Here is a 26324-nt window from a genome sequence, read left to right as displayed (position 1 = left end):
TCCTCTTCCTCCTCCCCTCTCCTTCCTCGCCGCTTCCCCAGGCACTCTCCCGGCGGCGGCAGCTGCGCCGCCAAAGCCCCGGGCCCCAGCGGCCCCCCACCCCTCACTCGCGCGCTCCCACACTGCCTCCCCCCTCCCCGGGGGAAGGCCTTTTAATTTATTTATTCTGCTGGGACTTAGGTGGGGGGCTTGGCGGCGGGGGATGGGGGGGTCTCCCCGGGCTCTACCTCCCGCGGCTGGGGCTACCCTCCGAGCCGCGGCTTGCGCCTCGGGCCTCAAAAACTGTTTCCAAACTGCCAAGACCGGAGGTGGACGCGTGGGGGCCCAAGGGAAAGGGCTGGGTTTTGGGGTGTATGATTGTGTGTTTGGACGGCTGGAGCCGTGAGAGCCGTGAGGGGCGGCAAGGCGGCCCCAAGACAAGTTGCAATCGAGGTATCTCGGCTACGGCTTCCTCTTCTGCCCCGCGACCCCCTCCCCCCGGAGCTGAGCTGGGGAGGGGAAACCAGGATTTTAACCAAATTAGCATTTACATTCCTGGGAGGAAGCAACCCTGGCCTGGACCTGGGTGATAGAAGCTTCTTGCTGTTTTTATTTTTGGAGAGGAATGCCCTTGTAATTGTCGTGAACACATGCTTCTCCCTCCGCACCCCCCCCCCCCCCCCCGCCTTTCCTCCAGCCACCGGCAGAGGAGCGAGTCCCCCTTTTTTGCATTTATCTTTCCTTCCCCTTTCTTTATTAAAGGTCCGGGAGTGGCGGCGGCCAATCAGCGCGCGGCTTCCATTTTGTGAGTTCAACTCCGAGGCTCTCGGGCTTCGCGAGGACGGGTTTGCAGCCCCCTCTACCTCTCCAGTCTGGCGGCCGAGGAGAGGGAGCCGCCTCGCTGGGGCTTCGTGGTAGTGTATTTCATATTGGGGCTCTTTTCGGGGTTTGTAATTTGGCCGTGGGTAGGTAATTGGCTGGAGCAGGGCGGCCGGGCGCGGCAGCCAATCAGCGCGCGGCTTCTATAGGGCTTGAGTTATTAGACGCTGATCTCAAAACATCCTTCATCAGACACCAAGGAGAGGCCAACAGATGAGGGGAGCCATTTTTCTGCAATGGAATTAAATGGCCAAGTGGGTTTTTCCTTTGTTGCAAATGGGGAATGTTTTTCCTTTGACTCCACCATCCCGTTCAGGACGCCTCAGTGTTGTGTTTAACATTTGTCAACAAGCTAAAGGACTCAAAATTGGAAGAATGAAGAAGACTTTAAAAAGATCTGGATTTTTCCTTATGACTTGGAATCCATCTTTGTCTTGTATAACTAGGTCATAGCACACCATTAATGTCAGCAGTTTAACAATTTTGAATTCCAAAAAACCTAAGTAAATGACATATTTAATTTTTTTTCCTCTTTTTTTTTTTCTTGGGTGGGTGGGTGGGGGCTTGGAGCTGTCTTAATCTGTATTCTCTTAACTGAACAATAAATTTTTATATATGTAGTTTCCTCTATTAAACACTTAAAACTGGCCATCTTATTAACTCCTTCTGCTCTCTTTTTAACAAGGTAATGTTTTAAATGTATAGTTTTAGGATTAGCGAAATGGCAGCAACAAAAAATTGTAAGCAGTCGTTACTCTTAAGTTTTTAAAAACCTTTTACATTGTAAGTACCCAATCCATTCTGTCCTTACGCAGTGCAGTTTTCATGTTAATGTTGCTGAGATGTCCTTAATTTTCTGAACCTTCATCTGCATGTATGTCTTTGTCGATCTTGTCTAGCATAAGCCAGTTAAAATGCTTTTAGACGATTTTGCTTTTATAAAGCTAGGTTTTAGAGTTAAGCTTTTGAAAATGTTTACAGCAATAAATGCTAGTCAGCTTTCTTCCCCGTAACAGGTACACTTTCTTTGAAAATCTATCTATTTGAAGAAAAACAGACTCTGTTTTTCTCGTCTTTGTTGGGGAAGGGGAGGTGTGAGGGAAAGGAAGACCTCTTTGTGTAAAGAGACTAAAGCCGTCACAGGAAACTAGATTAAAACTGGAAAACAAGTCCTAGCTGGTTCGAGCCAAACACCATCGTTAACTCGGGGGTAGTTTCTATGGTGGTTGGGATGGCCGGTGCGTCTTTTGCCTTTTGTTTGATTTGACTGTGTATTTTCGCCTTTTGTCTCTTAATGACGGTCACACCATTGCTATATCCAGAGCAGTAAACAGTCCTCAACGAAGCCGCCTTTTGCCAACCCAACCCTGGAAAGTTTGCAGAAGTGGAAGGAGCAGAAAATGCCATGAGAGTGTAACTTTAAAAAGGTAACAACAACAAAAAAGACACCACCATTACCCCAAATATTTCCAACTAAACAATCTCCCTAAAAGATTTTTTTTTTCCCCCACAATAACACCTCCAAAACCTCCGCCCAGCTTGATCTTCCAGACTCCATGGCACCGGGCTGAGCGGGTAAGTAGAAAAAAACAAAGTGTCTTTTGCCCCTTCGAGGAAATGTTTTTTCGAGAAGGCCAAGCGCTGCAAATGTTTAGGAGGTGAGGGGAGAAGGAGGTTTCTGGAGCTTCATGTTTGGCAGCCGGATGGGGGAGGGTTGGGAGCACGAGGAGGGCTCTTCAGACCCTTTGCCCCTTTTGCCTAGGAGGCAAGAGGAAGGTCTCCCCAGCGACTTGGGGCATCCGTGGAGCCGCCTGCGCTAGTTCCCCCTCGCTTTTCTAGGTTTGAGCCTTGATAGGGAGAAGAAATTGAAGTGCTTTGGGGAAGGGGGTCACAAAAGCTGAGGAAGCCTCTCCTTCCGGACTTGAGGCCTCTTTTCCTTTTGATGGTGGGGGTCTCGCCCTCTGAAGCCGGCTTTTCGGGGCTCCTGGGCGCGCCTGCGCTTCCTAAGCAAAAAAGGACAAAAGGCCGGCGTCCATGTTGGCACCATGACGCAGCATCTCTCCCGCTTTGCAGCCCGAGCGCTGCCTGTGCTCCCGTCCGCGCTCGCTCCTCCCTCGCAAACACGAGTTTTATTTTCAGGTTCGGAGCAGAGCCGCCGGCTGGGCTGGGGCCGAGGCTGGGGCCGTAGCCAGGGCTGGCCTGCGGGGTGGCTAATGGCGGCCGCTCTCTTCCTTCCTCCCTCCTTCCCCGCTTGTCGTTGGGAGCCCGGAGCAGGCGGCGGTCCGTCGGCCGGGCCGAGCCCCGAGAGTCCGCAGGGCACAGCGCCCCGAGTCTGGGATTGGTCTCCGAGGCCGTTTCGGGGGCCGCGGGCCTTGGGGGGCGTCGCGCGCCGCGGCTCCCGCGCTCGCATCCGCGGGGCGAGGCGGCCAGACGGGCGCCATTTCGCGCGCGCCGCCCGCGGCTCGGGCGGTGGCGGCCGCCGCGCGCCAGGCGGGAGGAGGGAAGGAGGCGGCGGGGCCGGAGCGAGGGGGAAGGGGAGGGGAGGGGAGGCCGCCGCCCGCGTTCCAGGCCGCTGCCTGGGGGTATGCCCCCGGGCCGGGGAAGCTTAGACGAAGACAGCGGGCTCCGCAGCCTCCCTGGACCCCGCGCCCTACTCAGGAGCCCCCGCGGGCACGAGGCCTCGCTCCCGGGCGGGGCCTTTCTTCTTTCCTCCCGTCCGGGAGCCAGTAGCAGAGGGCCACGGGGCCGCTCGAGGCCGCCCCCTGACCCCGAAGGGCTGCTCTAGAGGCTGCGGAGTTTCCCCCCCCGCGGCCCTGCTCTGACCCCAGGCCCTCCCTGCTGCCCACTCGAGCCTCGGCGCCCACGTTTGGCCCCCTAACCGCCCCCCCTCCTTTTTTTTTTCCTAACCTCCCTTTTTGATAACAGAGCCCGAAGGGCGGGTGGGCCCCTTTTGTCCCCTGCTTTGAGCGTGAGGCCCTCACGCAGGCCACAGACGTCCCGAGGTGGCCATGAAGGCAGTGCTGGCCACTGGCGCGCGGGAGGGTAGGGTTGGGGGTTGGGGCCTGGGAAAGCCAAGCGGGCCTTCCCCGGGATCCCCCGAGGCGGAGGGCTGTGGGGTAAACCCTCGCACCTCCGGCCATTCCTGGGGGAGGGGATGCAGACTGGGCGGGCCTTTGGAAATGCAGATGAGTCTCCTCCCGCTGCTCAGCGCTCGGGCTGAACCTTCGTGACTCATCCGCGCCCCCCCCTCCCCCGACTCCTATCCATTTTAGAGTGAGGGCCGCCTTGGCAGCTGGGAAGGGGGTTCGGCATTTGTAAGGCTCTTCTTCCCTCAAGGAGATCCTGCCCGATTTGTGGCCATCGACGCCCTAAGAAAACCCTCCCGTTTTTCCCTTTAGGCTCGTGACCGGAGAAGGGGCCCGGTACCCCCATAGTGGACCGCCCTCCTTTGGACAGTAGAAGCAGGTCTAGTCTGACTCTGCCAGTCCTCGAATTAAGGTAGGTGTGAGCCCTTTCCCAGCCTGCGAGGGCGATTTGGGGGGCTTTGGCCTGGCGCCCAGGGAGGTCGGGCACCCCAAACCCGCTAGTCTGGTTCTGCGGCCCCTCCCCCACACAGATGTGTGGGACTGTGTGAAATCGGCTGCCTGCTGGGCCTGCTTGGTCCATCCATCCCCGCCTGTCAGCTTCTGTTGTCAGGAGTTTGGGGCGTGCAATCCTCTGCCGTATTTAGCAGCATAGGAGAGGCTGCACTTGCGAGTATTTCCCAGTCGTGTGTTTTGTGGTGGGGGAGGGCCCTGGATGCCTCGTCTGAAAGGCACAGTCGGCTGCCAGGAAACCGGACCCAGCGCTGGCCCTCCCTTCCGGCTCGCACTGGGGGTGTGTGGGGTAATTGTATGAAGCTGGCCTCTTCCTTTCTAATGTCTGGCTGCTAGGGAGGTGAAGAACAGAAGGACCTGAGATCTGGGCCAGTTTTCTTTAAGAAAGAAGTTTCTTGACTCGTCTCCTTCCAGGAAATTCCCACGATTCCATCTCACCCAGCCCCCTCCCCCTCAAAGCCCTGTTTCTAGAATTGGACAAACCCAAATTTGAAACCTGGCTAGCCGTTTTACCTGCTGTGACCTTGCATAAGCGGCGCAGTCTCTCAGCCCCAGTTTCCCCATCCGCACAACTGGGTCAGTGATTGTCAAAGTGTGCATCCAATCACACGGGTGGCTCATTAAAATACTCCGAGACCCCATCCTTGAGTTTCTGATTCAGTCGGTGGGGCCTGAGAACTCGCATTTCTAGTAAATTCTCAGGTGATCCTCATGGCTGCCAGGTGGAGGCAGATTCTGAGAACCTTTGGGCCGGGTAACACCTTGGGGTGTTGAAAGGACCTGAACTTGTGCACTTGAAGCCCCGGCCTCATTTTTCGGTGCAGCTTCCTAGTAATGGCAACTCCCATTTTCCTAACACAAGCTGATCGTGAGGGGTCTCCTGTCCTTTTGAGCTCCAGGAAGCTCCGCAGCTGGAGATAGTGTGGCCCTTGATCTCTGACCCCTCCCCCACGTGAGCTCTAGTTTGTGATTACTTTGATGAACCATTTGGGTCCCTGCTGATGGCACAGCCTCCGCTCTTTTGGGTTCAGGCTTCCCAGTCTGATCGGCGCTTTTCACTTTTATCCCATCCCTCAGTGTGGGGGCTGAATTGAGGATTGGGGGAGCCTTAGGGTTTGACCCAGAGATTTTGTTGGGGCATTGTTGGTGCTTCATCAAGGGAGGCTGTAGGTCCGACAGCTGTGGGCTTGACTCTCCAGGGTGCTGGTGACCTTGGGCGAGTCTCCTGTGTAAAGTGATGATAATGAAGCCTGCTGTAAAGGGTGGAGGGCAGATTAAGTGCGATTAAGGGGTGCCGGCCTCACGTTCTGGCTTCACATTAGTTGGCCTTCATTCCTAGGTGGCTGGGGGTGGGGTGGGGGCTGGGCCATCTGTAGGCTCCTCCCTCACCAGCGCACCCCCTAGCACGTGGCCAAGCCTCTGGGCAAAGGGGAAGACTGACTTTCTGCCGGCTGGGAGCCAGCACTGTTTTTCCTTCAGTGTGTGAGTTGGGGTGGTGGCCCTTCCTCAAGTCCACAGGCTGTTCCATAATGTGTCCTGATTTAGGGGTTCCCCCCCAACCGGGAGAGTAGAAGTGACTCACTCAAGGTCAGGAGGCCACCACGGGCAGTCAGAGTGAGGTTCCAGGTGTCTTGACTTCCAGCCCAGTGCCTGTGTCCGTGGCACCCCCTCGCCCCAGCTGTCTGGGTTATTTTGGTCTCCTGCCCGTGCCAGCTGTCTGCTGGCATCACTGCCCGGGAGCCGGCAAAGCTGTCTGGTTGAAAGTAGCCAGCATGGTACTTGTAGTTCCTTCTGGCTCCCGAGTTTTGACCGCATGAGGGTCTTATCCCAGATAAGCTGGATTTGGTCCATCCTGTTCTTTGCTCCGGTGAAGGGGGTGCAGCTGACTACACTCGGCACTAGACTCCCTTTCCCCTACCCAGAGTGAGCACTTTGTAAAAGCTGGTGAGGCTCAGATTATTAATATCCTATACTATGAGCCTCTTCCCGCATTCCACACTTGTCCCAGTCCTAAGGCTTAGATTCTGCTCTGCCACTGATGTGTTCATTCAACTCCCTTCGATCCTCAGGTGACCTTTATGCCACCTGAAGATGTCCTCCTTTCTGATCGAGTGCCTGGGGCTCCGCGGAGCAGGGGTCTTTACCTCCCGTGGGCACTGGATGGTTAAATAATTGAAATTCTTCCCTCTCGGCAGCAGCCTGAAGGGCTACTGTCAGTTCCAGTTCCTCCACTCCCGCCCTCGGACCAATTAGGGAACAATGAGGGCGCTCCCCTGGGGTCGGGCTATGACTCTTGGAAAGGGAGGGGTGTCCGGGAGACCTGGAAGGACCCTTCTCACTTCTTTTTCTCTCCCTCTTGAATTTCTTTGTCCCCATGCTGGTATCACCTCCTAGGTGAAGGGAGGGGCGGGGCAGCCTATCAGTCCTCAGATGGTGGTTCCTCAGTCCTCAGATGGCGGCCCCGCCCACCGGTCACCCAGCGAGCTCGGGGCGGGGCGTTCCTGGCGCCCAGCCGGTGGAGCCTGCCTGGAGAGGGCCACGCCAGCGGAAAGGCGGCCGGGAGGTGGCCGGACCTGCCTTACTACTGGACGCCAGGGCCCCGCCCCTTCCGGCCCATCAGCCAACAGGCGCCGGCGTGGAGTACGACCTTTTGGACCCTCTGGGTGGAGACTGAGCGTCTGCCTGGACTGTGGAGGGCACCCGGCCATCTAAGAGGCCGCCTGGGTCCAGTGCTGTCTGTCTCCTTCTGCCCAGTGACCTCGACAAGATCCCACCCCTCCAGGACTCGTGGTCTCCCCTTGTGTACCAGGAGGAGGAAGTTGGCGGATAACCTCTTGAGCTGTTTCTGAATTTGAGGTTATGAAAGCCGCTTTTTTACTCTGGCAGTCACTCCCTCAACCCTGTTACCAAATGTCGAGACTGGAGGAGAGCCCTGGCACAGGAAGAGACAGCTTTGATCTCCCAGGCCACCCTGGGCCACCTCCCATCTCTGAGCTCAGAGGATGACTCCATTAACTTCTGTCCCACATGGAGTGGATGACCCCTCAGGTGTGCAGTGACCTCCGACAGTGTTCCCGAGGCACTAGAGAAGTGGAAGCCATAGCATTGCTGTTCACTTCCCTGTCCTGACCTGTGCTGGTCAGACCTTGACCCCACGAGACAGAAGTGTATCTGGTCCTACTTCTCTCCTGGGATCAGTTGGCCTCACTAGACACCCTGGGCTTCCCAGATGGCTCAGACAGTAAAGAATCTGCCTGCAATGCAGGAGATCTGGGTTCAGTCCTTGAGTTGGAAAGATCTCCTGGAGAAGAGAATGGCTACCCACTCCAGTATGCTTGCCTGGAGAATCCCATGGATAAAGGAGCCTAGCAGGCTACAGTCCATAGGATTACAAAGAGTTGGACATGACTGAATGACTTAACACTGGGAGAGCCCCTAGGCCTAAGTGAGAACACAAGTCACTTCACCCCCACAAATGTCACCTGCCAACTCCCCTAGGCTTCTGTGTCCCAACAGTTCTGTGGCAAGAACCAGGTTAAAGACTTTTTTTCTTCTCCTCCCAAATCTCTCCAGGAATTCCTGGTGAAGTGAAGAATGGCCTGGGTCCTCAGATCGTCTTACAGGTAAGGGAGTAGGGCTCCGCGGGCCTGTGGGCGTTTCCAGTGCCTCAGCTGGCCTGCCCTGGCCCAGCGCCTCTGGGGAAGCTCTGAGCAGCTGGCCTGGCCACTGGGTATTTTTAGCTACAAAGCCAGCCCCTGCACCACCACTGGAGCCAGGTCCAAATCAAACACGCTCCCTGCTGGGTGGGGTTGGGGCTCCGCCAGCCTCTTGGCCAGGCAGGGTGGGTGGGCAGGCTGGGGCCAGTGTCAGCTGTCCTGCCTGGGCCCAGACCAGGCTAGGAAGACCCACTTTTCTCCTCTTGGCTCTGTTATGTCATTGTTGTAAGTTGAAATTCATTTCATAGAAAAGGTAGAAACTGAGGTCTGAGGACTTTGAGGAAAGTCAAGTGGCCTCCCCCTCCAGGCTGGAGCGGTTACCACAGTGTGCTGAGTGGGGTGACCCTTCTAAGTGAATTCTCCCAGTGACCCTCCCAGATGAGGCAGTCTTACTCTCCCAGTCACTCCTTGAGCTTCAGGATCCTTGGCTCAAAGGTAAGTGGCCCTCCCCTTTATCCCAAAACCTTCTTCCATCCTTCCACTCCCTGAGTGATGCTCTTCCCCTCCTCTCCTGCCAGGGCCAGGCTGCCCCAGTTCAGAGGTGGCCTCAGCTGTGGCCTCACCAGCCAATCACAGCTCCTCCTCAGTCACCGGAGAGAGCTTTGGCTTGGGTTTTCTGTTTAGAGCCTGTCTTAAGCCTGGCAGCCAGGCCTCCATGGTCTAAGCCTTGGTTTCCATGACAGCCTTGTCTCGCCTCTCTCCTCATGCCCCAGCCATTGCCAGACTTGATGGGGTTTTCCAGCCACCATGCATTTACTCAAGCTGGGTGCCCATCCTACTTCCATTGACCCTTCCTGCCAGCATTGCCAAGCTTAGTTCATGTGCTACCCAGCTCTCAACCTCTGAATCCTACAGGGGCTCTGGTGTCTAAATGGTTCACATCTTGCAGACTTTTAGACTGCTTCCCCCAAGACTGAGTTCCTCAAAAGCAGGAACACAGTTGCCTCTCAATAAACTTGTGCTGCAAAAAACTGAATGAATTGCTGTAAATTTGTCTAGGGGTTCTTGAGGGCTCTCTACTTAACAGCCTGGATCTGGGCTCCTCTCTCCTCAGGTCTGTGCTCTTTGAAAGCTTCCAGGGGCAGTCTTTGCTGCCATCTGGTGGTCAGATTATGCCTTGCAGCCGCCGAAAACGTTGACCTGGCATTTATGGAACTGCCAGGCTGGCAACTTCCTCTGGAAATAAAGTTTACCTGATCCTTGCTGAGTGCTTGAAAAATGGGGAATCTTCGGGGTGGGGGCAAGAAGATCCCGAGTCCTGCCAGCTCTTCTCTGAGGAAACTATCAGAGGTCCCATCCTAGCTGGGAAAGACCCTGCTTTCTCAACTAGTCATGCCCTGGTGCCTGCCTGGTACACGCCTGCTCCTGGGATCCCTCTGCAACTCCGGACCACTGGCCTAATTTGTCCAAAGCACAGCCCAAAGTGCAGGAAGGGATGGGGGCAGGGTGGTTTCCTCCAGCCTCCCTGATGGTACTCATCCAGAGTAAATGCTCAACAAGTATCCGTTTTGGTCATGGGGTAGGAGGGTTAGGGAGACAGCTTGAGAAGGATGGGGCATTGTTCTGGCTCCGCTCACCTGTTCCCAAAGTCGCGGCGCCGATGCCATCGCCCGGCAGAGGGCGCCAGACCACCACCTTTTCCCCAGCCCACACACAGACACCCAGACGACCTGATCAGGTGGGCAGACTTGACCCTCATGCTAAGATCTTCTTGGGCACCAGTGATGCTATCTTCTGGGGGAAATTGCAGTTAGAACGGACTTCCCCAAGGCCACATAATTGGGGCGAGGCGCAGGTGGGGGGGCTTTTCCTGGCGCTTGAGACCAAGGCTCTTCGAACCGGCGTGTTGGGGGATATCCTGCCAATCAAAAGGCTGTGATCCAATGGAGGCCCAATCGGCCAATCAGAGGGTCCCTGCCCGAAGACAGCCTGCCAATCAAGGATGCCGGGTGGGAAGGGGCGGAAACGATCGGATTTTGCCTATGGGGGGCGAGCAGGGGAGGATACGGGAGCTGCCACTGCCGCCGAGCTCTCCATTTCTCAGTTGCCTCAGTTTCCCTGGGAATGAGACAGGTCAGCCTGGTTGGCTGCCTGGCGGAGGAGGTGCCGAGCCCGAGGGCGGGGCTTCTCAGCCCCGCCTCCGGGCCGCTTCCCACCCCGCCTCCGATCGCTCAACCCCAGCGCTCTACCCAGTGAGCGGCTGGCTGCCAGTGCTGCCGGCGAGTGGCTATGGACGCTGTTGGGGCCCCGGCCCCGGCCCCGGGCTCAGGCCGGAAGGAGCTGAAGATTGTGATCGTGGGCGACGGCGGCTGCGGCAAGACTTCGCTGCTCATGGTGTACAGCCAGGGCTCTTTCCCCGAGGTGAGGCTCGCCGGGGGGCTGCAGGCAGGTAGGCTGGAGGCGGGATGAGGGGAAGGACTTGGGACCACTAGGGGCGACGGACGGACCTCAGCCTGCGCCCCGAGCCCGGACCCCGGGTCCCTGGCATCCTGATCACGAAGAGGCGGCCGTCACCCCGGGGCGCCCCCTCGGGAATTCCAGAGTCCAGCAGAGTGGGGGGGTGGGGCTGAGCCAGATGGGGTGAAGATGGAAGGTAGGGGTGGGGGTCCAGCTGGAACCTGGGCATCCGCTGCACCCCTTAAGAACCGACACGACCCCTTCTCCGACAGCACTACGCCCCATCCGTGTTCGAGAAGTACACAGCCAGCGTGACCGTGGGCAGCAAGGAGGTGACCCTGAACCTCTATGACACCGCCGGTGAGTGCGTCTGCGCGGCGAGGGTCCTAGGGTCCGCCTGCAGGCTTTTCCCCTGAGGGGAATCCCCCCGCCGGGCCATCCCGCCCGCCCTCCTGCCTCTCTGGACCGAGACAACCCGTCACTCCTGGAGAGGCGCTGGCTGGGAGCCCGTTAACCACTGCCTGGTTGGGTGGTGCTGGAAGCCCGACAGAGTCGCCCCATCTGTAGAAGGAGGGTGTTTGGAAGAGGTGAGCTTCTGGGCCGCCCTCCTAGTGCTGATGTTCTGAGGGCTCACAGCTTCGTTCCTCTCCTGTGGTTCTAGAAAACCGTGGGTTTTGCTTCTGTTTACCGTGGTTCCAGGATGTGTGTTACATGCTGTGGTCTGTTTCGATTCCGTGGGCTGCTGATCTGAGTCCCCTGCTGCTAAGGATTCGTAGGCTGCATTTCTGGGTCCTATTTTGTAGAATACTCTGGGCTTCAGATCAGAGCCTGTGAACTCCAGGAATCTGTGGCTGACAATCCTGAGACTCTAGGGCCCTGTAACTGTAAATTGAGTCCCGCGTTTCTGGGATTCCATGGACTGTGGTGCCTGGCTCTGGAATTCTGTGGTCTGTCATTCTGAGCCTGTGGTTCTCAGATTCTGTGGCTACACTTCTGTTTCTTCCTGGCACTGAAGAAGGAGCAGAGCTCTAGGGGTTGTAGGTCCAAAATAAGGTTCTTTCTGCCACCTGCAGCTCCCAAGGCAAGTGTATTTATGCTGATCCCATCGCAGTCTTCGGCGTTCCTATTGTTGGGGGCTGGTAGGAGGAGTACAGCCAATGGAAAGATTCCAGTAACACTTGCTGCTACTGGTACCCTTGAGGAGCTTACCTCGTGCCCCAACTCCCTTCTGGACTGAATCAACATTGGGGAGCAAAGGTTAGGATCCCCAGTTGGGGCCTCACCCAGCCTCTGTGACTCTGCGTTTAATGACTTGTGTGGAACCATGTCATCAGGTGCCCTGTCAGCCAAGCCTTGTATGTATAAAGTGAAGTCTTCCAACTGCCCTTGGATGAGACCAAAATCACCCACCCGCATCCCTAGCTCCCACCCCACTGTGCACCTCTTCATAAGGTAACCAGTAGCATCTGTCATTCCGCCCTGGAAAGGCTCAGGGAAGGGCCTCTCCCAGACCCAGGTCCTTCTGTATTCCTGACTTTGTAAGTGTGTCCCCCCTCGAGTGGCCCCTAAGGAACCTCTCTTGTCGGATGAGGACCGTGCAGGGCCGCCTCCAGAACAGGGCCAGCCCCGTGAACTGGAAAAGTCAAAGGCCTCTGAGGAATTCCCAAAGGCGTGGCCCCAAGAGCAGTGGTGTGTCTGGGGCACTTTCAGTTTCACACGTTTTCTGTTCAGGTCCCAGGTAGGGGGAGGCTCATTAACTCCCCTCTGGGTAGAGGGCTAATGGGGCAGGGAGGGTCAGAGCAAGGATTCAACCGGCTCCTCGTCCCTCTCCTCTCAGGCCGCCTCCACTCAGATCCTTGGGGCTCACTGTTCACCGCAGCCTGCCCCGGCAGACCCAGTGAGGGACCACTTCTGGTCTTTCTCGCCTAACCCAGAGGAAGATGCTGAAAAGACTTATCAGAGTACATTGTCATGAAGAGGTTCTGGCAAGCTTCTGCTTAGTATAAGGCAGGGTTTTCACTAAGAGCTCGTGCCAGAGGGGTGGGGAGAGCGCTTTCTCAATCATCAGAAGCAGTGACCACCCAGAGCAATGATGACCTGCCCATAACTTCCTGCCACATGCTCTGGAGTCCGACCTGGGCTTTGATGCCAGCTCTCATGGCTGTGTGTCCCTGGGGACACCTGGGCCTCAGTTTCCTCCTCTGTGTGTGTGTGCATGCTCAGTCGTGTCTGACTCTTTGCGACCACATGATCTGTAGCCCGCCAGGCTCCTCTGTTCATGGGATTTCCCAGGCAAGACTGCTGGAGTGGGTTGCCATACCCTTCTCCAGGGTATCTTCTTAACACAGGGATCTAACATATGTCTTTGTGTCTTCTGCGTTGGCAGGTGAATTCTTAACCACTGAACCACCTGGGAAGCCCCTTCCTCCTCTGTAAACAGGGCTAAAATAGTTGTGAGGATAATGTCAAAATCATGTGATGTACAGTGCTTAACACAGGGCCTGCCTCTTCCAAAGAGCTCGCTGAGTGTTATTGGGAGTTTTTTAACCTCCTGCCATTCAGGCCCAGGCCCGAGCCTAAGCCTGTTCTTTTGAACCTGTGGCCTGCAGAGCTCTGTGCCAGCCCCCACCCATGCTTTCCCAGCAGGACTGTTCCAGGCGGCAGAAAAGCAGAGCTGGGGTTTGAACCTCTCATTAGTGTTCTGGGGAAGTAGGCTGGCCTTATAATCAGTGGGACAGCCCGGGAGAGATATTCTAGTAGGGAGAGATGTGGCTGCTCCCTCAAGAGTGTCTTGCTGTGTCTTGGAAAGCCCCATCATCTAGAGGAACGTGAAGGAAAGGCTGGGTCATTCCTCTTCCACATGCCAGTGCCCAGCACAGCACTTGTCCCAGAGCAAGGCTTGTGGAACGAATGAATGAAGAAGAATCCTGGGTACATAGAGATCTCTGGAGAAGGTCCTTTGTGATAAAGATGGTGAGATTGGTCGCTGCCTTTGGGGTTGACGGATATCAGGCGAAAGTGGCAGAAAAGATGGCCAGGTGACCAACTAGAGGAAGATAGATACTGAGAGGGTGATGGGAGTGGCCAAGGTGGAGATGAGTCCAGTAAAGGTTGCTGTAGAAGGTTCTAGAACCAGACGGGCCAGACCCAAGGTGAGGGGTGGAGGAAAGGAGAAAGCATCTTTCCAACCAACCAGTGGTACCCAGAGCTGTGGGATGGGGTGGCCCCTGGGAAGCACAATTTCTCTACACCCAGGACCCTGCCCACCGGGGTCTGTGTGGGAGGACAGTCTGGCTGCTTGCCTCCATCCGGCGGAAGCAGTTACAGACACCGCTGTAGCAGATGGAGGGGTAGTGAGGGGGACGGAGCTCCCAGTGCTCAAAGGTGAAGGGGGGGCGGGAGCTGTGAGCACCCATCGCTCTAGCTGCTCATCTGCCGCCTCAGAGGCCGGAAACTGCGGTGAAGTCTGAAGTTTCCTGGGCAGAGAGAGGGGAGGTGTGGGGTGAGGTGGGATGTTAAGACACCAACCAGAGACAGAGTTATCTGGGCTTTGGGGTGTGGGGCCCAGGGGTGGGGCAGGGTGGAGTTGCCCTGGGAAGTGGGGAGCTGCGGGCCCCTTCCCAACCTGAGACGGGAACGGTAGGACAAGTAGGGGGCAAAGCAAGTTGCTAAGACAGGAATCACAGACCACTGGGGTGTCTCGGAGTCAGGAGCCCCAGAGGCGGGGGAGCTGACCCTGCAGGTCCGTCAGAGCAGCGTGGGCTGAGTTCCAGGCCCCGGGCCACCCGAGCACCAGCCGCTCCTCTCTCCGGGGGAGGAAACACAGGTTGGGGAGGCCCCAGCAGCGCTAGTACAGAAGCGGGTTCCTCTTCTGGCAGCTTCCCCTTCTCACACTGCCTGAACCCCTACCCTGACCAACACCCCAGCCAGAGCTGGGAACTACGTGCCCGGTGGGTGTCCTCTGGCAGATTTGGGGACTACTGTGGCTCCAAGGACACTCTCTCCCCAATCCAGCACCAGACCTTAGAGACCATGCCCCCGACACGATGCCTGCCATGGCAGAGCTTCCCACAAAGGAAATGCCCTTGCGTGAAGCGAAAGTCTCGCCTCACTTCCTCTGCCCCACAGCACACCAGCTTCAGGAAGATGGGCAGCTTCAAGGGGCACTGTGGCCCAGAAAACCTTCCCTCGCCAGAAGCAAATGCATCTTGTTGCACATAACTCGGGGCCTTTTATTTGTTTGTTTCTCAAATTTATATGGCTGTGTTGGGTCTTTGTTGTAGCATGAGAACTCTTAGTTGTGGTATGTGGGATCCAGTTCCCTGACCAGGGATCAAACCCAGGGCCCCTGCATTGGGAGCACATAGTTTAGCTACTGGACCACCAGGGAAGGCCTTCGGGGGCTTTTTTTAACCTCGAAAGCCCATCTGCAGAGGCCAGAGTGGAACCCTGTTCATCTCTTCTGAACAGATGACTTGCCCCTTTAAGCCTGGGAATCACTGTGGGTAAATGGGAAGGGTCATTGTATCACCTGTGGCTGGGAGGCCCCCTAGAGTTTGTGGGTCCAAAGATCCGGGGTTAGAATCCTTTACCCAGGCCCTTGTCCCATGTGAATTTCTGTTTCAATAGTAACCACACCTTTGGCCAGCATTGCTCAGCCTACAAGTCCTTTACTTCCAAGATCAAGGACAGGGTTATCACCCCCTTTTCCAGATAAGGAAACTGAGGCTCAGGCAGGGGAGGTGCCAAGATCATGGAACATGAGTCAAAGTGGATCTTGGTTCTCCTGATTCATACGGGAATGGTGTCCAGGATACTCCACTCCCAGAGAAACGAGTCTGGCAGCACCTGCAAGTCCATCCTCTGCGGGCCTGGTCCCTGCATGCTGACCCCTGGGGATGCTGATCCAGACACGGTCAAGCCAAGAAGGCAACCCAGAGGAGGTGCTGAGATCTGGGCTTGCTACCCATCCTCTCCCAGAGTTCCTCCCTTGTTGGCAGCCTTTTCTTCACCTGGTCAGGGCTGGGGCTTGTAGAATAAGGACAGCTTCCTATCCTCTGGGTGCCCTGAGAGAAAAGCACCCCAGTAGCCCTCCCTATGGTCCTCTATCCTTTATGAACCTTCCTTTTGGCTGTGTGATGTTGGGCAAGTCACTTCACCTCTCTCTGCTTCAGTTTCTGCATTTGTAAATTGAGGGTAACAATAGCCAGTAGTGGAAATTCCCTGTCGGTCCATTGATTAGGACTCCAAGCTTTCATTTGCCAATGGCCTGAGTTCGATTCCTGGTTGGGGGGTGGAGATCCCACAAAGCCATGTGATGAGACCAAAAAAAAGAAAAAAAACCCCAAAAACCCAATTGCCAGTAGTGAGGAATCATAGTGAAGATTGATGAGTCTATGCATACAAAAGGCTTTGAATGGGGCCTGGCATGTGATGAGTGAGCACTGCCGTTAATACTGTTGACACTAACCATTTTCACTATTATTATCACAGCCCCACCTACTCCTCACATGTCCATTTCACAGATGAGAAAACTGAGGCCCAGAGATGAATTCCCAATTGAAAGGCTTCCTGGGAGGATTGGAGTTTTTAGAGTGGCTGGGCTGGCAGCTGACCTTGGAACTGGGACTGAGTTGGTGCTTCAGCTCATGGGAAACCTATCTATGACCTTGAAATCACCCCCAGCCACGTGGGCTCCTAACAGGAAGAATTTGCCCCACCCAGCTTCCCTCCTGAGGTGACTGCTTAAATTAACACAGGGGGGACTTCCCTGAAGGTCCAGTGATTAAGAATCCATCCTTCCACTGAAGCAGGGTGGGGTGGGGGTGGGGGGGCACGAGTTTGATCCCTGGTCGGGGAACTAAGATCCTGCAAGCCGAGCAACGCAGCCAAAAAAATTTTTAACACAGGTGATGGACATGAAATGCCCTTGCAAGCCTGAAAGCCATAGAAATTATCATTACACTTTATTCACCCACTCATTTGTTTGTTCTTTCATTCCCCCAAATGTTTACTGAGCTTGTATGTGTACCCGTTGATGTAACAGTGACGTGTACAGAGATGGCCCCCATCTCAGGGTCTTATGTGTTCATGGGGAACACCTCCCTCCTCAAAAAAAAGTCATGATGTCGGGTAGTGATGTCCTTTCTAGGAAGAAAATTAAAGCCATAGTTGGTCATGGGACAGATGGCAACGACGCTCTTATTTCAAAGCAGTCTGGAAAGTTCTCTAGGAAGAAGTGACATCTCTGCAGAAGCCTGAAGGAAAGAAGGGAGTGAGCCATGCTGTTACCTGGGAAGAGCATTCTAGAAGAGGGAACAGCAAGGGAGAGGCCCCCGCTAGGAGCAGGCTTGGTCTGACTTCCTCTTTCTACCAGCCTGACTTCGGCCCCCATGGAGCCTGCTGCAGCCAGCTCAGGCCCCAGTTTGCTCAGCCCAGTGGCACCTTCTCACCTCTCTGGTCCCTGCCGCATCTGACCAGAGTTGGACGACTTCGAGACAGCCCACCAGCCAGTAGTGACTGGACACCTACCCGGTGCCAGGAATGATGTTTAAGGACAGATGTGATCCCTGCTCTCCAGGTGCTTACAGTCTCCTGGGGGACAGGTAGTAAATGAATAAACATGTGAGTACAGACTGTGGCCAGACAGGGCGGGGACGGACTTTGGTGAGGGAAGGCCTCTCTGAGGAGTCAGCTGGGCAAGGTGGGGAAGACGTCGGCACAGACATCAACACGCAGCAGTCCCATCTCACAACTGCCTGTCTTCTCCTGCTGTGTTTCTAAAAGGGAACCTGAGTGTATGTCAGGCCTGGAACCGGTTTGTGTGTATTACCGAGCAGAAGAGAGCACTGCTGTGTATCAGCAGAAGGAATGCTGGCCTTGGAACTGAATGAACCTGGATTCAGGCCTGGCTCTGATTCGGTGACCCCAGGGGGGGGTCACTTCATGGCTCGTTTCTTTATATGTAAATAGGAGGATTCAGGTGTTCCCTGACTAGCACATCAGGTGTTTGTTTTAAAGATTTCTTCTTCTTTAATTTTTTTTAATTTTTAAATTTAATTTTCTGGCTGTGCTGGGTCTTCGTCGCTGGCACAGACTTTCTCTGGTTGTGGCGAGCAGGGGCTACCCTCTAGTTGGGGTGCCAAGGCTTCTTGTGACTCGTTGTGGAGCACAGGTTCTAGGCGCTCTGGCTCAGTAGGTGTGGCACACGGGCTTAGTGGCTCCAAGGCACGTGGAATCTTCCTGGACCAGGGGTTGAACCTGTGTCCCCTGCATTGGCAGGCAGATTCTTAACCACTGGACCACCAGGGAAGTCCATGTTGTAAAGATCTCTTAATCATTTAGAGGCAGAGGCCCTGTAAGAAGTGTATGAGGGGACATCCTCGGTGGTCGAGTGGTTAGGATTCTGGGCTTTTACTGCTGTGGCCCAGATTCAATTTCTGGTCTGGGAACTGAGATCCCACAAGCCATGGGTTGTAGACAAAAAAAAAATTAATAAATAAACTAATGCGTAACGTGGCATTATCATTAAGTAGAGGTACAGAGAAGGCAATTATCTTGATAAAGGAAATAACAATGGATGGTGAGTCTGAATGTTTAAAATGTTTGGAAGCAAATGATGGGGAAATGAGGAAAAAGCATTCCAGGCGTGATATGAGAGCTTGATGAGTTTGAGAAACAGCAAGACTGGACCGTAGTGAGTTGGGGGTAGGGGCACAGGAGGGAGGTGGGTGAAGCCAAGGTTGGTAGGCGCGGAAGTCATGTCAATAACCAGGAGATTCTTGGATTTTCCACAAAGAGCAATAGGGAGCCATTGAAGGTGTTTCAGATGAGGGGAGGGGCATGATTTTACTCGTTACTACTCATTCAGGGGCTTCCCAGGTGGCGCAGTGGTAAAGAATGCATTTGCCAATGCAGAAGGTGGCAAGAGACTTGGGTTCGATCCCTGGGTTGAGAAGATCCCCTAGAATAGGAAATGGCAACCCACTCCAGTATTCTTGCCTGGAAAATTCCATGGACAGAGGAATCTGGCAGGCTACAGTCCATGAGATCGAAAAGAGTCGGACACGACTGAGCGACTTAGTGCGTGAGTGCACACACAGACAGACACACACACCACACCACCCCCATCCATTCAGCTGCCAGGTGGAGAATGGGTTGAGGAGTAGCAGGAGAGGAGGAGGCACGAGAGGCGGTGACGCGGGAGACTGTCGGTGGCTTGGATGAGTTAATCACTTGGAATGTAGCCAATGCTACATTTGGAGAATCTGAATTTTTAATGTTAATTAACTAAAGTAGCCAGGTGGGGCTAGTGGCTACCCTATCGGACAGTGCAGGTCTAGAAAGATGTTCACAGAGGTCAGGAGAGGGGATAGTTTGGGGACGTGTGTGGAAAAGGGAGGAGATTGGCTAGAGTAGCATGTTGGCCGGTTTTCCACCATCTTAAAAGGATTTCTCCTGCTTCCTGGCGATGAGGGCAGGAGGACCCGAGTCTGCAGGCACAGACTGTCCCTCCCTAACCCCTTCTCCAGTGCTGAGGGGACATGGGCTGAATGACCGCCTAGACAGTCCTCCTGGACCAGCATCGTTAGAGCTGGGCTCCTGACCACTGCACACTGTCAGGGGGCCCTGGGTTGACGGGGAGCCAGTGGGAAAGATAGCACCTGTGCCGTCACCAGCAGGACATGGCCTGTCTGTGCTCTCCAGAGAGGCCGCTTGTCCTGAGAGGCCTTGGGCAGGCAGGGGTCAGAGGGCAGGCTGGTGTCACCCTGGCACCCACAGGCTAGAAGGCAGGATGGGGATTCCTGGGCTCGGTGTTCTACGTTCCCTGGAAGGAAGTCACTGCCTGAGTCTTTCTGCAGAGGTGGCCGGGGGTCACCCATGGGCCTGAAAGACTCTCACTTCTCACTCTGGAAGTTTTTAAAAATTCCTGAGCCAGGGAGGGAGGTTCAAGAGGGAGGGGACATATGTACACCTATGGCTGGTTCCTGTTGATGTTTGGCAGAAACCAACACAGTTCTGTAAAGCCATTATCCTTCAATTAAAAATAAATAAAATTTTTTTAAAAAATTACTGAGCCATGGGGACCACATGCAGTCTGTAATCCCAGGCCTGCTTCTGAAACAGAGAAAAAAATTCTGCAGGACATTATTGGTGAGATCCAAACACAGCTAGTAGATTGGATTAGAAGAATACAGTCTCAGTGTTGGTTTCTGAGTTTCATACTTGTACTGAGCTAAGTGAGAAGACGTCCTTGTTCTTAGAAAAACCACACGGGAAATATCCGGAGTTTGGGGCGGGAGTGGGGAGAAGCAGCAGCCAGCCAAAGGTCTGCAATTACTTCTCACGTGGTTTAAAGTGTTTATATACAGATAAAGCAAGTGGACAAAACATGAGGCCCCAGTGAATAAGGGAGCAAGGGAGTTCTTTACACTCTTTTGCAATTTTTCTGTAAGCTTGAAACTGTCAACAAAAAATTACTAGGTCTTTTTTTGAAAAAAACCAAGCCCACTGTTACCCAAGCCCAGGCTTGGGTCCTGATTCAGTTGGTGCTGGGAGGGGCTGATATAGCAGAAGCCATCAGTTCCCCTGGTGACTCATGTAGTGCAGGGTTGACAACCAGCGCTGGGTGGGCCCAGGCAGGCCAATGCCTGTCATCTCCAGCAGTCCCCCCACCCTCCTATTAGCATGGGCCAGAATGGCAAAAGGAGTGCAACCAGAGACCATGCCCCTCTCGGCCTGTGGCGGCAGGAGCACCCTCCACGGTTAGCTGCAGTGTTCTGGGCCCACCCAATCCCACTGGTCTGAAACGTCGGGAGGGGAAGGGTTCGGTTGCTTCAGAGTCTGAGCCTTAAACCTGAGCATCAGGGATGAACATGGAAGCGAGGGGTGGTGATCATCACCTACATGAGTGCTAGCCGTTTCCCAGCACTGACCCTTCAGCCAGGCCCATCTCTGAGCGCCGCAAGAGCACTGCACAGCTTTTATTTTTGACTGTGTTGTGTTTTTGTTGCTGAACGGGCTTTTTTTTCCAGCAGGGGCAACTCTTTGTTCCAGCGTGTGGGCTTCTCACCGTGGCGGCTTCTGTTGTTGGCGAGCACAGGTCCAGGCCATGTGGGCTTCAGTAGTTGCAGCTCCCAAGCTCTAGAGCACAGGCTCAATAGTTGCGGTGCACGGTGCACGGGTTCAGTTGCTCTGAGGCATGTGGGATCTTACCGGATCAGGTATCAAACCTGTGTCTCCTGCATCAGCAGGCGGATTCTTTACCACTGAGCCCACCAGGGAAGCCCCACCGCTTTTATCTCGTGTAATCTTCCCTACGGTCCAGGACTGTGGGCTGTCTCCTCTGTTTTACAGTTGAAGAGATCAAGGCCCAGAGACACAGAGTCAATTGCCCAGGAGACCTCCAACCCCTAACCCATCTGAGCTCAGGCAGGGGGCTCGGGTGGAGAAGTAAGGGGTACCTCCCTGACCCCCACCTGCTGTCTGGTTTCAGGGCAGGAAGATTACGACCGGCTGCGGCCCCTGTCCTACCAGAACACCCACCTCGTGCTCATCTGCTATGATGTCATGAACCCCACTAGCTACGACAATGTTCTCATCAAGGTGAGGCCCTGTCTCCCAGCCCCACCTGCCTCCAGAAGTGGGGCCATAGATGGGGCCCTAGCCCTGATGCCCACCCTCCCCTTCCACAGTGGTTCCCCGAGGTCACACATTTCTGTCGTGGGACCCCCATGGTGCTCATCGGCTGCAAGACAGACCTGAGGAAGGACAAGGAGCAGCTGCGCAAGCTCCGGGCAGCCCAACTGGAGCCCATCACCTACACACAGGTGACCAGGGGCTCCCCCCACCCCACCCTGAGGATCCCGGGTTCGCATGCACAACCATGGCAAAAAGCCTCCCAGGCCTTTGGCCTCTGCATCTGGTGTGCCTTAGTGACCTCTTGGGAGCTGAAGGCAGCAGGATTCTAAGAATCATATACCCAAGTGGTGCTACAGAACCTGCCTGCCAGTGCAGGAGACATAATAGATTCAGGTTCAATCCCTGGGTAGGGAAGATCCCCTGGAGGAGGAAATGGCAACCCACTCCAGGATTCTTGCCTGGAGAATCCCATAGACAGAGGAGCCTGGCAGGCCACAGTCTATGGGTTCGCAGAGTTGGACATGACTGAAGTGACTTAACATGCACATATGTGTATCTGCCATCCCAGCAGCTTGTAGGATCTTAGTTCCCCAGCCAGGAATTGGACCTGGAGCCATGGCAGTGAAAGCACTGAGTTCTAACCACTGGACTACCAGGAAATTCCCTCAGAATAATAATTCTTAGATGTTAATATTGATAGACCACTTATCTGAGCACATTACTTAGCTCATTTAATCCTTATTACCTTGAGGCAGGCACTGTTACTGCCCCACCACCCCACCCCCTTTTACAGAGTAGAGACTGAGACTCAGACAGGTTAGGTAGCTTGCCCAGGGTCACACAGCTAACCTGAATTGGAGCCAAGATCCCACCCTAGTCACTCTGGCCCCAGAGCCTGAGCCTTTGACCACCATCCTGTCCCATCGCCCCAGAGGCCTGGACGGGCAGGCCTGTGTTGGAAAGCAGGGCTCCTTTCAGGAACCTGACCAAACCCTGCAGCCTTCTGGGTGAGGCGTGGCAGAATAAAAGGAACACAAAGGAAAATGAATAAAGTTTAATCAAAAAGAATAGGCATTAATAAATTTGTTAGAAGTATTTTTCTTTCTACTCTAACAGCTCAGTTGCCTAAACTGTGCTTCTGAGACGAGCGGGGAGAGAGGCATGTGGGAAGCCCTTATGCCTTGAGGCCTTCAACACTTCTCACCAGACTGGCAGACACAACAGACCACCCCAGTTCCTGGCTGAAGTCAGCCTGTCTCCACCTCAGTTTGGGGAGAGCATGAGGTGGAGGCCAGGACGGAGTTCCCAGCAGCCACAGCCCGTGGGCCACACCAAACCAGCCCTTATGGCCCACCTGCACACCCTGGAAAGGGCCCTGGCCCCAGGAAGCCCAAAAATTCATGAGTGGGGTCTCACAGGAGGCGCCCCAGGCCCGCGGTCTAATCTCTGCCCCTCCCCCCACCAGGGCCAGAGTGCCTGCGAGCAGATCCAAGCCGCCCTCTACCTGGAATGTTCTGCCAAATTTCGGGAGAATGTGGAGGACGTCTTCCGGGAGGCCGCTAAGGTTGCCCTCAGTGCTCTGAAGAAAGCACAGCGGCAGAAACAACACCGGCTCTGCCTGTTGCTCTGACAGCTCCCGGCAGGGCATGCAGCCCTCACGACAGAACTGACAGGCCCCAGGCCCCCAGGCCCACGCTGCTGCCCGGACCCCGCCCCTGCCCCAGCTCTTGAAGGGTACTTGGCATTGGGCGCCTCCAGGACCTAGTGTCTGGAGCCTGTGGCCAGGCTCTTGGAACATTCTGGAACTCTCCTTTCCCAGCTGGAGCTCTGACCACAAGCTCCCCTCCAGCCTGTGTCACAGTGGTGGTGAGGGTGGGGGGGTGCTGCACTCGGTCCCTCTGTACCCTGGAACCAGCACTTATCCCCGGCACTCAGGAGTGCCCTCGTCACAACCAGCCCCCAGCTGTGTGTCCCCCCTCTGCACACTCAACAGGTCCTCCAAGCCCATGCCTGAAACGAGAATCAACGTCTGGTACGTGGATAAATGTGGACTTGGCAGCCTTCCACAGGGCTCCCAAGCCTGCTCTCCCAAGTCACCCGCCTCCCTGGGCCCCCGAGATAGGCACGGTCGCATCCTCCAGCTTCTCACTTCCTCCGCCCAGGAACTCGGGCACCATGGTGGGCCTGAGGCCTATCAGAAGAACACAGGCCTCAGCCCTGGACATGTGGCCCCTCCCTCCTCCACTTCATACAGAGAACTTCAGTTTTAGCCTTCAGCTTGGCCACCATCTTTCCAGAGCTGGATGCACAGGTGGGCAAAGAACCTCTCTCTAAATACAAGAAGTATTTCCTGGACCATCTATTTGATCCCTGCTCAGCATCTGTGACCCTACCCTGGCCACGACTTGCCAGAAACCCGAGATGAAAAGTAACAGCGGCTCTTGAGTGATCTTGGGCAAGTCAGGTCTCTCTACAGATTCTTTACCTGCAGAAGGATGGCACTGGCTTGTCACAAGGCTGCCCTCTGTCCCAAACAGCGCCCCCTGCTGCTGAGGTGTGGAGACCACACACCAAGGCCATCCTGGCCTCCTGGGAGATTAACCTCCACACCTTCACTGAACCTCCTGAAAGGTCTGGGGTCCCAGGTGATTCTGATGCCCCAGAGATTGTGAGCTGGTGGTTCCTGAATAAGCCGGGGAATCAGCTTTACCTACTACGAGATCATGGCGTCAGGTGGTTCCTGCCCTTCTTGGTATCTTCTGCCTCTGCCCCCTCCCTTGCCTAGTGCTCTGGCTTCCACTGGGCCTAAGAGACATAAAACTTACCCTACCCCACCTAGGTTTCCCAAGGCCCTGCCATGCCTAAGGGGAGTCAACAGAGGAGTCAGCCCAGAGCTTCGTGGACAAAGGATGGTCTAGGACAGAGGTCCACAAACTAGTCTATGGACCAAATCTGGCCACTGCCTATTTTTGTAAATAAACTTTTATTGAAACACAGCCACGCCCATTCATTTATGCATTGGCTGCCTTTGCCCTCCAACGGCAGACTCGTTTGACACAGACCATCTGGCCCTCAAAGCCTAAAATATTTGCCATCTGGCTCTTTACAGAAAAAAGTTTGCCAACTCCTAGGCTGGGGCAAACCCAAGTTCCTAAAGGGCCAGATGGGAGACCCAAATGAGTGAAGTAGGGTAGGGATGAAAGGAAGTAGTGGGGCAAACTAGAAAGCAAGCCCCCACCCTAGGCAAGGCAGCTCAGCCCAGCCAAATGCTGCTCTGTGGGAATGTTTCTAGATCTTTCCATCTCTCTAGGGAAAGTAGAAATCTGGGTTTTTCATGTGGAATCTTACTGGAGGGAGGGGAAATACTGTATTTTGAAAATTTAAACTCCTTCGAGGGCCAGAGCATGACTACAGACACCATCTGTGAATTCTGGCCAACAGAGATTTCCAGGTAAGTTGTTAAGGGCGCCTGAAGTCCATACGAGGAGAAAACGCAGAAAATGCAACCAAACCTTTTGGCTTCTTCACAGATAGCGAACCTAATGTGAGGTGACCAGCAGGCCTGCCACGACCTTCAGAGGGTGACCTCCACAAAGTGAGCCTGCTCAGACTCTCCTCCCCCCTACATTCCAGAACCTCTGAGGTGAAGGGGGGAAGCCCGGAGCACGGGTGACCTCCATGCTGGCTGAAGTCCCAGCCAAAGCTGAATCTTGTCTCCACTCCCTGAGTTACTCACTGCATGAATCTGGGAAGGTGGGCTGAGGAGTGGGGGTCAGGAAGCAACCCCCCCCCCACAAGAGTGGACCCAAACATTGTCCAGGGCAGGGGCGGTGGGAGGGAAACACGCCCTCAAACCAGCCAAACAGTGCAGGGGTGCCCTCTGGTGGTGACCCTCAGAGAACTCCCCTGCCTCAGGCCAAGCCCTGGCGGCCAGCGAGCGGGAGACTTGGGAAGCACAATAGCAGGAGGCACAGACCCGACAGTGGTTCTCTGAGAACTGAAACACCCCGAGGGCGCCGGAGCTCACAGCAGAAGCGGCACCCGGGGCGGGCGGGAGGCTCCAACCCCAGCGAGGCACGTCCGAAGCCCAAACCTGAGGGGCTCAGTGACAAGATGGGGAACAGAGGGGGTCCCTGAGGCTTAGTTCCCCCCGCCCCCTCCCAGGAAGACTAACCCAGTCTCGAGAGAGCAGCGGGGGAAGGAGGGCAGCAGATTCTAGAGAAGGGGGCAGGCGATATTAAATATGTCATAAATAGGGAGGCTGGGGCCGGCTAATACTGCGCCGACAGGCTGGGGTCACATTCCTCTTGTCCAGCTGGGGACCGGGCCTCGGCCCTGCTCCCAGCGATGCAATGGCCCCTGAGGTCACCGCTGCCAGTGGTCACTGGCGCTGTTGGGGAGGAGATGGGCAGCAAGGACGCCGCCTGGGATCCCCTGCAGTCTCAAAAGTCCGGGGTCTCGAGGGGCGCCGGCCCCGCGGCTCACGGCTTCTTGGCCTTGCTTCTGTTCTGCTGGAGTTTGGTGTGCACGACTTTGAGTGTGGTCAGGAAGTTGCCGAGGAAAAGGACGAGGAACGTCAGCGCCAACACGAACACCTGGGGGGGTGGTGCATAGGAGGGGGCGCCCCGAGGTTGGGGAGGCAGGCAGAGAACAGAAGGGAGAGAAGGCAGAGGCCAGCACCCGCTCAGGTCAGCTCTCCTTGTTGAAATGACAGCTGCCCCCCGCAACTCCACACACACACCAGTGTCCCCTGGGACCTCAGAAGCCCTAAGCACAAGCTCCCTGAGAACTGCAAGGTTTGCCAGCAGAAGGCAGGGATCTGAGCCAGCTGGGTGAGAGGTGTAAGTCCTCTGGGTCAGGCAGTGTCCTAGGGGGCTCCCCCCTCACCCCCCGACCCCCAGTGCAAACCTCCTTGGTGTTTCTCAGACCTCTCAGGAGCTCCCAGGGACCCCCAGATTTCCTGCCCCAGTCTTCTAGGCCCCCAGAGCAGTGAGCTCTCTACTGCAGGTCCCCACAGAGCAGGGGGGGGCCCGGGGAAAGAATTCTCCCCAAGCGGCTCCAACCTTCCCCAGGACACACACACACACACACAACACACACACGTGTGAGCACCATA

The 26324-nt window shown here is 55.4% G+C and overlaps 2 protein-coding genes across 12 annotated transcripts in view; one reads left to right on the top strand and one right to left on the bottom strand.

Annotated features, from left to right (window-relative positions):
• The first annotated feature begins 53 nt into the window (after positions 1-53).
• On the top strand, positions 54-24204 carry RHOF (ras homolog family member F, filopodia associated). 11 transcript variants are annotated; one of them, XM_065903770.1, is made up of 12 exons: positions 54-432; positions 742-893; positions 2181-2285; positions 2397-2433; positions 4257-4356; positions 4791-8077; positions 8478-8605; positions 9225-10531; positions 10840-10927; positions 21063-21172; positions 21262-21396; positions 22674-24204. In XM_065903770.1, the coding sequence occupies exons 8-12, from the start codon at positions 10400-10402 to the stop codon at positions 22836-22838; spliced, it is 630 nt and encodes a 209-aa protein (XP_065759842.1). In that variant the 5' UTR covers positions 54-432; positions 742-893; positions 2181-2285; positions 2397-2433; positions 4257-4356; positions 4791-8077; positions 8478-8605; positions 9225-10399; the 3' UTR covers positions 22839-24204. The 11 variants fall into 11 exon arrangements, with proteins under 11 accessions (XP_065759842.1, XP_065759844.1, XP_065759843.1 ...); XM_065903772.1 differs by having other exon boundaries at positions 54-890; XM_065903771.1 differs by lacking the exons at positions 54-432; positions 742-893 and adding an exon at positions 920-1112.
• The window catches only part of TMEM120B (transmembrane protein 120B), a 43370-nt gene continuing 39293 nt past the window's right edge, over positions 22248-26324 (bottom strand). The window contains exon 12 of the mRNA XM_065903767.1: positions 22248-25803. Within this exon, the coding sequence (XP_065759839.1) occupies positions 25690-25803 (114 nt within the window). The 3' untranslated portion in view covers positions 22248-25689. The remainder of the gene's footprint in view (positions 25804-26324) is intronic.

The sequence above is a fragment of the Muntiacus reevesi genome, chromosome 13 (genome assembly GCF_963930625.1).
Source record: "Muntiacus reevesi chromosome 13, mMunRee1.1, whole genome shotgun sequence".
NCBI classification, from domain to species: domain Eukaryota; kingdom Metazoa; phylum Chordata; class Mammalia; order Artiodactyla; family Cervidae; genus Muntiacus; species Muntiacus reevesi.
Note: the sequence above shows the minus strand (reverse complement) of the source record. Positions and strands in the feature narration are given on the sequence as shown.

Excerpts from the sequence above, each read along its gene's own strand:
- RHOF (XM_065903770.1), top strand. The coding sequence starts at position 10,400 with ATGGACGCTGTTGGGGCCCCGGCCCCGGCCCCGGGCTCAGGCCGGAAG. Across the intron at positions 21,173-21,261 it reads ACGACAATGTTCTCATCAAG|TGGTTCCCCGAGGTCACACA; the intron begins GTGAGGCCCTGT and ends CCCCTTCCACAG. Across the intron at positions 21,397-22,673 it reads AGCCCATCACCTACACACAG|GGCCAGAGTGCCTGCGAGCA; the intron begins GTGACCAGGGGC and ends TCCCCCCACCAG.